The sequence below is a fragment of the Gymnogyps californianus genome, chromosome 1 (assembly GCF_018139145.2).
Source record: "Gymnogyps californianus isolate 813 chromosome 1, ASM1813914v2, whole genome shotgun sequence".
Lineage (NCBI taxonomy): Eukaryota > Metazoa > Chordata > Aves > Accipitriformes > Cathartidae > Gymnogyps > Gymnogyps californianus.
The window spans coordinates 216,583,259-216,597,091 of record NC_059471.1 but is presented as its reverse complement, the minus strand read 5'-3'; the positions used below and the strand labels follow the sequence as shown (position 1 = coordinate 216,597,091).

General features: G+C 41.4%; 1 protein-coding gene across 3 annotated transcripts in view; it reads right to left on the bottom strand.

Moving 5' to 3' along the window:
- EXOC4 (exocyst complex component 4) overlaps positions 1–13,833 on the bottom strand; it is a 417,970-nt gene that overhangs the window by 362,356 nt on the left and 41,781 nt on the right. For all 3 annotated transcript variants that reach the window (XM_050900532.1, XM_050900548.1, XM_050900541.1), the window contains exons 4-5: positions 6,638–6,822; positions 4,367–4,476 (exon numbers count right to left, since the gene is read on the bottom strand). In XM_050900532.1, the coding sequence (XP_050756489.1) occupies positions 4,367–4,476; positions 6,638–6,822 (295 nt within the window). The remainder of the gene's footprint in view (positions 1–4,366; positions 4,477–6,637; positions 6,823–13,833) is intronic.

Below are 13,833 nucleotides of genomic sequence, written 5' to 3'. Positions count from 1 at the left end.
TGTTTATTTTAAGTGCAGCAGGAACAGCTTTAATTTCCTTATAAAGATTCTGCAGGACAAGGTAACATCTCCTTTGGGAAGTGAATGCAGAAAGGACTCAAAATTTTGTCGTCTTTGCTGAGATGGGTTGAATGAGTCAGTGCTTTATAATGACATGCATTAATATGCACGGCCACTTTGTTTCATCAATAAAAAGCCAAAGAACTTAAATGACTGAAGGCAGAAACAGCTTTTGTTATGCATACACATAAGTTTTAAATTCTCTGGTAGTTTCGCAGTCCTGGAAAAGGCTACTTTTAAATAAAATTATGTGGAAAAAATATACATAAGTACATTGTGCACTTGAAGCAAAACCATATGCATACTTTATGCTGATCAAATGTTTTCTATTATAATCTACATCTTTCCCAGTCTGAGGGACACTTGCCCAGCACTTCACTGAATGACACAGAGTGTAACGAGGAGCCAGGTAAGAGATTTTCTGGTGCGTTGGGCATGAAGAGCAAGAACAGATCTGCAGAAATTAGACTTTTTAAGGCAGATTCTCAACTGACCTATACTGATTTACTAGAGTTGAGGATGAAGCCATGAGAGCCTTTGTTTTCAGGCATTTAGAGTGAAAAGAGCAATGCCACTTTATGTTCACAAACAACCTAGTTCTTAGAGACCGCTGCTGTGGTTCTTACCTGTTGCTTGTACCCTAGAACCTTCGTTCAAATACGGTATGAAATAACTGTTTACCAGGGCATGTTATGACAAGTGATTTTAAACACCATCAACATTGCACTGAGCAAATAAAATTAGAACTTGCTGATTTTTAGAAGTCTCAGATGAGTCAGAAAACACTTATCTAGCTATGCTTTACGAATGCTAGTACCACTTCTTGTTCTGCTATCACAAGTGATTAATAACACACCTTCTTCTCTTCTTACACATGTAAACATTGCCTGGTAAGCTGTGGGGGGAACCACTTTTTTTAAAAAAGAAAAAAAGGAATAACCTAATAACATTTTTAATTTGAAAACACAGTCTCACTACTTGTATAAGAAGTGTCTGAATGGCCCAGGTAAGCAAATCCCAAACCTCCCTACCCTCACTGGAGCTAATACATTAAACAGGGGTCCCATGTCCTATTCTAAGTAAAAGATGGTGAAAGAGTCTTGTCCTCACCTCTGCCAAAAAATGGCATCAAACTAAATATCTTGTCCTTCGCTCCTTCCTTATAGAAGGGGCATCCTTCACGTGTTGGTTTAACTTTCTGTCTTAACGCACATCACTCATGCTTTGTAGAAGGTATCTTAGGAAAGTTTACAAACATCCCTGTCCGACGGATAACCCAGGCTTACTTTCAATTCATTTTGGAGAAGTTTTATCAAAATCTGGAATAAAGATTTGGTTCCAACTGCAGCAAGATAAGTAGTTACGTTACTTCAAAACTGAAGTTGGTTATTTTTGGTTCTGCTCCTCAGAAGGCTTCTGTAACCAACAGCTGTGAGTCTATGTACAGGATGACACTGTTGATTCATATATAATCTTGTTATCATACAAGGTCATAATCATGGTGGGCAAGACTGTCACGGATGATCACAGTCAGTTCAGTACAGGAACTATACGCTGAAAATGGATGCACAGGGATCGATATTGGACCCAACGCTGTTTAATATCTTCCTAAGTGATCTGGGTGATGGGATCAAGTGCACCCTGATGAAGTTTCCCGATGATACCAAACTGAGTGGGGAAGTGGACACTTTGGAAGGGAGAGCCACCCTGCGGAAGACCTCGATAGGCTGGAAGAGCGGGCTAACAAGAACATTACGAAGTTCAACAAAGACAAATGTAAGGTCTTGCACCTGGGAAAACATAATCCAGGAGTGCAGCACAGGCTGGGATCTACCCGGAAAGGGACCTGGGGGTCCTGGTGGACAACAAGCTCAGTATGAGTGAACAGCGGGCTGCTGCGGCAAAGCAAGCCAACAGGATGCTGGGTTGCATCAACAAGGGCATCGCCAGCAGAGATAAAGAACTCATTGTCCCGCTCCACTCAGCGCTTGTCAGGCCGCACCTGGAATACTGTGTCCAGTTTTGGTCCCCGCTACGCAAAAAAGATGTGGACAGGCTGGAGAGGGCCCAGAGAAGGGCCACAAAGATGATCAAAGGACTGGGAAGCCTGCCATATGAGGAAAGGCTGGGAGAACTGGCTTTGTTCAGCCTTGAGAAAAGAAGGCTTAGGGGAGACCTTATCACCATGTTCCAGTATTAAAAGGGTGGCTACAAAGATGATGGAGACTCCCTTTTTACAAGGAGTCACGTGGAAAAGACGAGGGGTAATGGGTACAAGTTACTCCTGGGGAGATTCCAATTGGATGCAAGAGGAAAATTTTTCACAATGAGAACAATCAGCCATTGGAATGATCTCCCCAGGGAAGTGGTGGATTCCCCAACACTGGACACTTTTAAGGTTCGGCCGGACAGGGTGCTGGGCCGTCTTGTCTAGACCGTGCTTTTGCCAAGAAAGGTTGGACCAGATGATCCTTGAGGTCCCTTCCAACCTGGTATTCTATGATTCTATGAACATCAGTGCAGTAAACTTGAACTGGACTCTGCTCAAGGAGAAGGGCAGTACATAAATGGGAACACTAGGGTCAGTACTCATGAAGCCCTGGGCTCTGAAAAAGCAGCATGCCTTGGGACTTTCCTTTACAGATAGAATTGCAGTAGTCCAGCATGAACACTAAAAATGCATTTATCTTTACAAACAGGTTTACACTGGCTACAGCTAGGAAAAAGTCTTCTTGGCCAGCTTTGGATAATAACGAACTTCTTGCCAATCTCAGCAGATGCAATGACAATTGGCTAGGATCTGTAAGTCTTTAAAGGTGACAAGTGTCAACAAAATTCTTTTCAGAGCATATTTAAGGTTCATATTACACTAGCAGCAAAAAAAAGCAGCTAACACATTAAAGGTACTGAAAGGACGACAGGATTTCCATTGTTCAACAGGTGCATCTCCCGCTGTCTGTTCCTCATCAGAAGGCATGATGAGAGATCCCGATCAGCTCCATAACTTCAGACTTTTTTTTTCTTATTATACAGAGGACTATTACTTTAGGTAGAAAATAATGGCAGACACTATACAACTAACTCACTGAAAAGGAAGTAGGTTAACATTTACAGTGGTGAGACTGGGATTCAGTTTTTTGTGGTTTATTTCCTCCGTTCCCCAAAATCATGTGATCTCTAGCAAGAAACTGAACTGAACTTCTCACTGATCACAGGGACAGAACAGGAATTCTTAAGTTTCTTCTCCAGAATTTTCACACTGTTTTTCTCTTCCAGGTTTCCAGGACCAAGCTGCAGCTTCCAGCTCTGAAAGTTTGCATTGGCATGTCACAAGTGACTCCTCACAAACCTCCACTATGTAGAAATATAGCCTCAGGCTCTGAGAGACTAGCCAGCCCTACAGGAGCATGGCTAAATAACAAAAACCCCTACAAGAGCGAAAGATAAGAGCGATCAAACAAAAGATTCTAGGAGGCAAGCATGACAAGAAAAAGCAGAAACAAGCAGACAAAAATAAATGGACAAAAGAATTAATAAGGATGAGAAGAGAAGGAAAGATTCGATGCATTTGAGGAATACTGAAACAATTTGGGGGGGGGTGAAGAGATGTAGGTCATTTCTGTATTATTCATTTTATTCATTTGTTAAACAAGGACAACCCCATTTATTAATCTACTGAAACAATACAAGGATTAATTCCCCATCTGTGCGGCACTTTCAAAGCCTCACACAAAAGCACCACTGAAACTGTTTTGCTCAGTGTTTGTTGTAGTAACGGCTATACAAAGATCACCACCAGATTATTCCTGTGTATAGACAGACCTTTAGTCAAAGTTACAAAGTTCCCACAAGGAAAAGCTTTGACCTTTTGGCTCCAACACAGCAAAAAAACCTCCTGCAATATCTACATATACCTGCCTGCCTACATTAAATAACGTAGAGTAGACCTCTACGCAAACTGAACTGACTGCAAATCTCTCTTCTGCTCAAGATATCGAGAACATGATCAAGATCAGAACAGGCACAGAAAACTAAGTGTATTTAATTGAAGCTGATGGGGGAGGGGGGAGAAGGGGGGAAGGAGGATTAGCCAAAAGAAAAATGTAGATATGGCCAAGTTCTGCCCCTGGACATACCACTCACTCATTTCATGACATTGCACAAATCACTTCCTAACTTTTTGTCTCAGGACTTCCCATCAGCAGCCGACCATGAAGAGGGGATGACATGCCTCCTACTACTCCTGTAAAATCAGCTGAAGATCTACAAACTAATTCTGTGAGGAATGCATGTGACAAATACTCACTGCTGGAGCTTCCAGGAGTACTGAACTGGGAAGTTTCAAGGAACTTTCGAGGTGTAGATAAGTTAGTAACATCCATAAGAGGCACAGGAGAGGCATCTTTCACAAGTGAACTGTGTGAGGGGAAAGAATCAAAGCAAACAGTTTACTATTATTTACAATCTTAGTTCACAGCAAATAATCCATTTATTTCTTCAATTCGTAAGCCTAAGCAATAGATGTACATAACACACAGTTTTGATACAAGAGGTTTACAAACCCTAACTTAAAGCACAAGTCCACAGAGGAATACGAGTGGGTGTCTACATATACACATTTGAGTGAAAAGGGAAAAAAGCCAAAAAAGCAATGATGAGGGAACACTGTCATATCAAAGACAAAGTTTGGTATCTCAAGGCCTCTCTGAATTTAACAGCACTCTAGACTTGTCTGACTGGTCACAGCAACACGACCAGGACACAGGCACACTGGAGCTTGCCATAGCACATGATTACTTCCCAACAGACACATTCACCTCCAGCACAATTAACTGCTGCTAGCACGATGATAAATTAACATGGAATTGTTAAGATCTTTCTGGAAAACTACATATTGAGAAGATGCTCCCATTTCCATGGCTTCTGTCAACTACTTAATCCTTCAAGCTTTTCTAGTTCCCACTGGAAACCTCCACCCTTCTTCCTCCCCTTCAAATTCCTGTTCTGCGCACACCTACATGCATCCCTCTCCAAATGAACCTTCTTACTCAGAAAGGAAAGACTTTCTACTTGGTCATTTCCACAATAAATTCACATAGTATTATTTGCCAAAAATGGGGCATGCTGCATAATGAAAGGCATGAAGCTGGATGCAGCAGGGAAACGTAAGCAAGAAATCATTTTTAAGAGAAAGAAGTGGAGAAGACTCCTATAATGGAGTTCAGTATGTTCCCTTAGAGATCAAAATGCTTATAGAAAACTGCAAAGACAAGGGCTAAGCTTAGTATCCTGCATAAGAACCACCTATATTCCCTACACACCTACAATACCATACTTACAGGGATTTGCTATGCATTCCAGCTTAGCAATGTTAGATAGAACACACTTAAAACCAATACAAGAAATAATTATAAACTTTATTGCATCCTGGTCAACAGTCAGTCTAGGGCAGCACACTAAAACAACGCAACAAGACTGTCCTTGATGCAAGAGTTCATGTTATCAAATACCAACGATGTGCAACAGGGAATGTGAAAAAAGATAGAACACAAGAAAAAGATAAGGGTCCCTGTAGCAGTTGTACAAAACTGCAGTTAATTAGCAGTCACATAGTCTTTGTGTCCATTTTTAATTAATAAGATGAGTAAGGAAGAGATTAATGACTTGCTAGCAACCCTCCTTCCTAGAGATTTCAACTTCAATCAATCCTTTATTTCATAAATTCATTTAATGTAACTTACTATCTCTCCTCTTGTTTTTGGTAAGCATTTTTTATTCCTTCTCATAATAAAATGCTAATTTATCTTTTCTCTGCATCTTTATCATATCCTGGCTCCCCTTTTGCTCCCCGCCCCTGTTTATTACCTCTCCTACTCTACTAAAGTTATCTTCCAATACTGCGTCTCTCTGTCTAGCCACTATATTCCTTCCTTCCCTCCCAACAACTCTATTGCCCTCAAACTTAGAATTCGCAAAATGAGGAAACAATACCGAGGCACCTATACTTAAGCTGACTTTCCACTGATCAGAGGCACCAATCAGGTAAGAAGTTTCAACATCTTTAAAACACCTTAGAAACACAACACAGCCAAGACACTGCTCAAGCACTTCAATATTGTGGCCTCCGACTAGTAACCTTATGGTTAGCTGGAAGTCTTTTAAACCTTGGACGTTTGCTAGTAAAGATGAGCAATTCTTCCCCGTGTTCTTCCCTTTGCCTGACCTGAGCCTCATGATCATGACATTTGTAGGAAAGGTATATGCATCAGAGAAGGAAAAGAATGCTAAAAGGGATTGACCTCATCATAATTCTGTGGGAAGTAGCACAAAACCAACAGAATCACTAAGCAAAAGCAAAAGAACGAGAACAGACTGTTCACAGACTTGAAGGTGCGTCAACATAGTTGGAGTTTTTCTGCTCTCCACAGCCATGAACACGAGAAATTTGCTTGCCAAAAATGAAAGGCTGAGGTGTAAGTCGATGGCACTCTCCCAAGAAAGTTTCTACTTAAAGGGAAAATGTTGTCCTCTTCCCTCCTAGACCTATTGCCTTCAGTTAGCATCACACCAAACCCACCTTATTCTCCCTTTCTCCTTGTTGCGTTGTCCTACTCGGTTAGTTGATTTGATGTAAAGATGACGGTGTAATTCATCTATCAGGACTAAGTGCATGTTCATCTTCTTACTGTGGAGCTCCAGTCTCAGATCACTCAATCCCTCCACCTGAAGAAGGGGACCCTCCAAGGAGTCCACTGCTGACACCTGGAAGGAGAACACATGTGACAACTTTTAAAGTTCAATTCATTCATTTCTCAGGACTTTTCTCTTTGACTAGCGGAGTGTCTAAATACCATGATGATTCTATCCATAAACCCTTTAAAAGCAGAAAACATTTAAGTAGTATTTCTTTATTTCTATTCCTAAAAAAATTCAATATATAAAAAGGGTCCAATATCCGAACAACTCAGATTTAATGAGCAGTCTTCAAATATTTTGAGCATATGTATAACACAAGTTAGTTACAACATAGTTCATTAAATAAAAATCAAAGCACAGTTTCTCACAAAATAAGAGGATTATCAAGTAGGAAAGTGTTAGAAAAAGATACTGACAATGATGTTTGATCGTCTTTTCATTACAGAAACAACAAAACATTATTCCCAATTCTATAAATGAGGAGAAAATGGCTTAAATTTTATTTGCCTAAAGTGATGTCATGATATAGCTCAAAAAGCTTAAGAGGCCTCACCTTCTAGCCTACATAGCTGCTATGTCATGTAACTACACAACTTACTTAAACATACCCATCAGATTAACGAAAGCTATTGCTAGTTCAAAGGTACTTTTGAACTCTAAAGAGTGTGGGGTTTTTTTAATGCTCGATTATTAAGGCTCAAATTAAGGAAAATAACTTTATACAAGCAACAGAGTAACAGACAGGGATCTAGACATGCAGTAACGTAAACAGGCCACAGGTAATATCTCTCTGTTGATGCACTTCAGTAGTGACCGGCTGACATCCAGTGGGCACTAGACTGTGGAACCTAATTTCCATTTATATCCTAAAAACACATGTGGACAAAAGCCACCAAGAACGACAAATCAGTGTACAAAAGCAACACTAGCAATTTGCATCTCTCCCAGTTTACTTATTCTTCTATTTAACAGAGCACTTCCACAGTTACTAAAAAAAACCAAAAACCAATGGCATCCCTCTGCACTTTCCAAAATCTCAGTGATGAAGTTGTAAGAAACTAGAAATAGCATGATTTGCACACAGAGATTTAAAATTAAAAAAAAAAAAAATCATTCCCTAATAACTGAAGATACTATTAGTGAAATAAGACATTTGCTTGCACTTCAGGATTTAAGTTTATAGCAAATCTGTCAGCTAAACATTAAAAATTAAAAGCAAGGAGATAGAGTAAGTAGACAGCCAAGCTAAGGTCTGGTCTCCTAATACAAGTAAATATTAATTATATTGAAAGAACACCTATCAACAACGTATTACTTTGCCTGCCTCCAAGTCAAGAATGACCCTGAAATAGCTTTGGGGCAGTCAGGCTTTTTAAATTAAGAGCAGTTTCTAAGAGGAAGCTGCACTTTTTCCTTCCTCCCAAAAAATTTTGCCAAGAAGTCCCCAACTATGAAATTCTCTTCTCTGCATGGATGATGCGAGCATACACTTGCTGCCAGTCTTTAGGACAGAGCTCAGCCTTGAGAAAGAATTTGTGTCACAGTATTAATCACAGAGAATTGAATAGGCTCCTCCTAAGCCCACCAATGCTGCACCTTCAACAGCATTTACAGGTCTCCTATCACTTGACACAAAGCACTATCCATCCTCTTTCTTCCCATTATCTATTTAGGAACAGTTATGGACGTTTGGCCATAACACATCTCAAAACCACACCACAGATGAAGCAAAAAAACCCAAATCTACTTCTCCCCAAAAAGCTGACATGCCAGCGTACATGCAAATAGAGAAGGCTCAGCAGGGATGCAGACACAGCTTGGAAACCTTTGGCAGAAGTGTAAGTGCTAATTTTTATCTTCTTCCTTTGGCAGGCAGAGATGTACCCCAAATTTCCCAATTCCAAAGGCACTTTAACCCCCCCAGTCACTTCAGGGGAGTTGCAGGCATTCATCACTGCCCTGAAAGATGTCAGCAATTTCACCAAAGCAAGAACAAGATCCGGAACAACATTTGTCAAACTGAGAAGCTGAGACATGAAAATGCAGTGACGGAAGAACTGAAAGCAAGCAGGAAAGTGACATTAAAAAGGTTTCAAGATATCCAGGAAAAGTATTATCTGAAACACAAGCAACAAAAATTTCAAGCTTTCTACTCAGATCCTTCGGCTCTACTTTTATCTTCCAAGTTCCTAAGGAGTTAGTTATTCTCAAAAGTAATTATTAAGACCAACATACAGTTCTCAAGCACATCTTTTAAAAAAACAAATGGAACAGTCAATCATTTATCGTACTTTAAAAAAAAAAAACCTAAAAACAAAACCAAAACCCCCATATTGTTATGCACTGAACTTTCTTCTTCTGGAAAAAGCTGCTTTTTTTTTTGGTTGGGTTTGTCAGGCGGTTTTTTTGACGGCCTTTCTGACACTTCATATTTGCCGTCAGACAAGCTGGATGTTATGTCCTCGATAAATGCCACTTTCCCAGTGACTGAACTCTACAGGTAAACAACACAGGCAAGTTTCAATGTTACGCATGCTCAGAGCCGTTTAACTTAAGGCAGCCCCACTCCAGTAAAGCCTCACTTACCAATTATAAAGACAAGAGTGCAAGAGAAAATCGTAGAATCATAGAATGGTTTGGGTTGGAAGGGACCTTAAAGACCATCTAGTTCCAACCCCCCTGCCATGGGCAGGGACACCTTCCACTAGACCAGGCTGCTCAAAGCCCCATCCAACCTGGCCTTCAACACTGCCAGGGATGGGGCATCCACAGCCTCTCTGGGCAACCTGTGCCAGTGCCTCACCACCCTCACAGTGAAGAACTTCTTCCTTGCATCTCATCCAAATCTACTCTCTTGCAGTTTAAAGCCATTACCCCTTGTCCTATCACTACATGCCCTTGTGAAAAGTCCCTCTCCAGCTTTCCTGTAGGCCCCCTTTAGGTACTGGAAGGCTGCTGGAAGGTCTCCCCGGAGCCTTCTCTTCTCCAGGCTGAACAACCCCAACTCTCTCAGCCTGTCTTCATAGGAGAGGTGCTCCAGCCCTCTGATCATCTTCACGGCCCTCCTCTGGACTCGCTGCAACGGGTCCGTGTCCTTCTTATGTTGGGGACCCCAGAGCTGAACACAGTACTGCAGGTGGGGTCTCACGAGAGCAGAGTAGAGGAGGAGAATCCCCTCCCTCGACCTGCTGGCCATGCTTCTTTTGATGCAGCCCAGGATACAGTTGGCTTTCTGGGCTGCAAGCGCACACTGCTGTGTCATGTTGAACTTCTTGTCAACCAACACCCCCAATCCACTCATCGCCCAGCCTGTATTTGTGCTTGGGATTGCCCTGACCCATGTGCAGGATCTTGCACTTGGCCTTGTTGAACTTCATGAGGTTCGCAGGGGCCCACCTCTCAAGGTCCCTCTGGACAACATCCCTTCCCTCCAGTGTGTTGACTGCACCACACAGCTTGGTGTCATCGGCAAACTTGCTGAGGGTGCACTCAATCCCACTGACCATGTTGCCAACAAAGACTTTAAACAGCGCCAGTCCCAATACCGACCCCTGAGGAATGCCACTCGTCACTGCTCTCCACTTGGACATCGAGCCGTTGACCACAACTCACTGAGTGCGACCATCCAGCCAATTCCTTATCCACCGAGTGGTCCATCCATCAAATCCACGTCTCTCCAATTCAGAGACAAGGATGTTGTGTGGGACAGTGTCAAATGCTTTGCACAAGTCCAGATAGATGACGTCCGTTGCTCTTCCCTTATCCACCAACGCTGTAACCCCATCATAGAAGGCCACCAAATTTGTCAGGCATGCTTTGCCCTTAGTGAAGCCATGTTGGCTGTCACCAATCACCTCCTTATTTTCCATGTGCCTTTGCATAGTTTCCAGGAGGATCTGCTCCATGATCTCACCAGGCACAGAGGTGAGACTGACTGGCCTGTAGCTCCCTGGGTCTTCCTTTTTTCCCTTTTCAAAGATGAGGATTATATCTCCCCTTTTCCAGCTTTAATGCTGAGAACAGTTTGGGTCTGGAAAGTAGCTAGGGGCTCAATCCAAGTTCATGGAAGTCAAGGTAAAGTCTCCAATTGGTTTAGGTGGCAACAAGTATAAACATTATGTTAAAAAAAAAAAAAAGGCAAAATATTTTTGCCATCTGTAGTTTTACTTACAGAAAGATGATTTAAGTCCTGGCAACAAGGAAGCTATAAAGCAGCACCCCAGATTATATTTCAGAATACAAAATATGAGATTAAAACATTTGTCTAATTTGTGTGCTGGATAACCTACCACAGAATGGTAGCATAAGCAACTAAAATGAAGCAAATATATCTACAAAGAATGCACAAAACTAAAAATACACTACAGATAGATCTAACAATGGAACTGTTACGAGAAAAACCTTGACAAGCTTGCATTTCACCCTACTATCCTGGGAAAAATCAGTTCTTAAAACTCATTTTCAGCAAATAACCACACTGTCATCACAAACGCTTTGTTCTCCAGAAGCGGGAAGATTAAGAGTTACAGAGATGGATGGAAAAGAAAGGGAAGCAGAAAGTGAATAGGAAAAGCAGTAATAACGACAACAGCTCTGTTGACTACTTGGAAACACAAGCAGAAGTAGTTTACAATCGGCTTTAAATAAAGTCCAAGTATTCATCTGGGCCATGTTAACAAGATGGTCAACTATCTTGAGAAACAGTAAGGTTACAAAGGGACTTGGAAAATCACCACAGTGGGTCAGCCGAGAGCACAGCCAATGCCACATGCAGCCAGGAAAAATAAGGTGAGCACTGAGAGCAAGACTAGAAAGAAAGAAGACTTTTTAAATTGAATTCATAACGGGAACTATGTCTATCATTGGCAAAGTTTAAATCCAGACCAGAATTTTATGCCTCCACTCAGCTAGTAACACACCATCACTTGTATTATGCAAGAGACCCAAATGTATGATAAAAATACTTTCAATTTTGAAGATCAGAGAGATCTATTTACTGTTGTATCATCAACTCACTCAACTTAGGCATATCATTTCAACTAGTTGTTCTTAACCTTTTCTCATTTCAAACCCTGATATGCAAAAGGAGATAGATGAGTGGGAGACAGGCTGCACAAAGCAGTAACAGGTCAGAGTACAACACAAATACTGCTCCGCAAAAAAGTATTGCTGTTCCTCAAGTTAGTAGTGACTCCTCCAGTTAGAGAACCTTAATTTAGGAGAAAAACCCTTATTTTTTTATTTCTATTTTTTATTGCGGATGCTGCTCCTCTGCTTACGGTATAAAGAACAAATCAAGAAAAAGGTGCATTCTAGAAAGAAATGTTGGGGGTTGAATGTATTTATATTGCTAGCACCATTCCTAAACATAAAAAGCTTTTCACATTTTAGAAGGCAACTGTCTCTCTCCCTCTTGAATACCAAACTTTAAAAAAATAGGGATTTTGTATTTAAATTATATCTATTATTTTTCCACTCATTTATTACAAAGTTATCGGGAGTCCTCAGACAGACAGAAGCCCTTCACTTCTAATTGTCTGTATCGCTTATTAGGATTTAAATTTTATTACTTTGAATAATTAAGAATAAAAAAACCTTACAAGCTACAACATTTCCATATCAGTTTTAATATAGCAAGTTTTGGATTTTTTCAGTTCACAAGCAGTGTTTTGAATGCTCACTTCAAAAGAAGCAGTGCTGGGAAATTGAACAACTCTACATTTAGAGAAGTAGTATAAACCATCCTCTTGTCCATTGCTAGAATGACCCCGCTTCTCTGGTTGCTATCTTCTACCATATTCATCTCTGCTTTACAGAGCTTGTTGTACATCAAAATTAAAAGGCATTTGAGCCACCTTATATGGCACCTCCCTTTAAGGATAGCGGTGAGGCCAAAGGCTATCCACACCTACCAAAGAGCGATCTCAAATGCACGACTGCACAATCCCCATATACTAGGATGAGAAATAGTTGTAGCAGCTCAGAAGCACACTGTGGTCACTGAGTAAACACTGACATGTAACAGCAGCAAGCACAGACTTCAACATCTTCTGTTAGAGCAAGTCAAAGAATTCTGGAAGTCAGGAATCAGCATTCATATCGTTGCTAAATATACTGATCCAGCTTGGAAGTCACCTCCGGAGGTTTCCAGTCCAACCCCCTGCTCAAAGCAGGGCTAACTTCAACGTTAGATCAGGCTACTCAGGGCCTCCAGTCAAGGTCTGAAAATCTGCAAGCACAGAGATTCACAGTCTCTCTGGTCTTTTCCTCCTGGTGTTTAACCCCTCTCATGGGGAAGAATTTTCTCCCTATGTCCAGCCAGTTTCTCCCACAGAAACTGTTGATGGCTGCCTCTCGTTTGTGCACTTCTGAGAGGAGCCTGGTTCCATTTTTCCTCTAACTCTTTTAGATGGTCACAGACAGCAAAACCCCACTCTTTTCTGCAGGCTGAACAAACCCAATTACTGCAGCATCTTCTTATACATTGTGTGCTTCTAACCCCCGCCACCCTGGGGGCTCTCAACCGGACTCGCTCCCGAATGTTTCCTTTCCCATACAAGAAAAGGTGTGTACCTTTCTTGTAGAGGAGTCCCCAAAACTGGACTTGGTACTCCAGATGCAGCCTCCCAAGTGCGCAGTCACTTACCTTGATCTGCTGGCCATGATCCTGCAAATACAGGAGTGGGACATCCAAATAATGGGGGACAGCGTCATTCAGCACAATTCTGCGTTATCCAAAAAGTCCACGAGGGAACCGAACCTTTTCTTCCCTGTCATTACCACCCTGCACATACACTGAACTGAGGGTGCAATTAATACACCGCCCCTGCTTTTTGCTCCTTATCCTTGCTCTGGTAGGTGTGTTGGATAATGAAGATTGAAGATGCTATACAACATGAAAGGGTATCACATTTAATTAGATCTTCTCCCCTTTCTTTTCTCCCCTCAGCTTAGACTAGATTTCCCAAGTAGTTACCTGGTCTTTAATACTCTTATTACCTACTGTGTGCTATTCATACTAATAAAAGGACTAATGCATATAGAGGGGAAGAGTTATCACGATAAGACTTTGGTTAA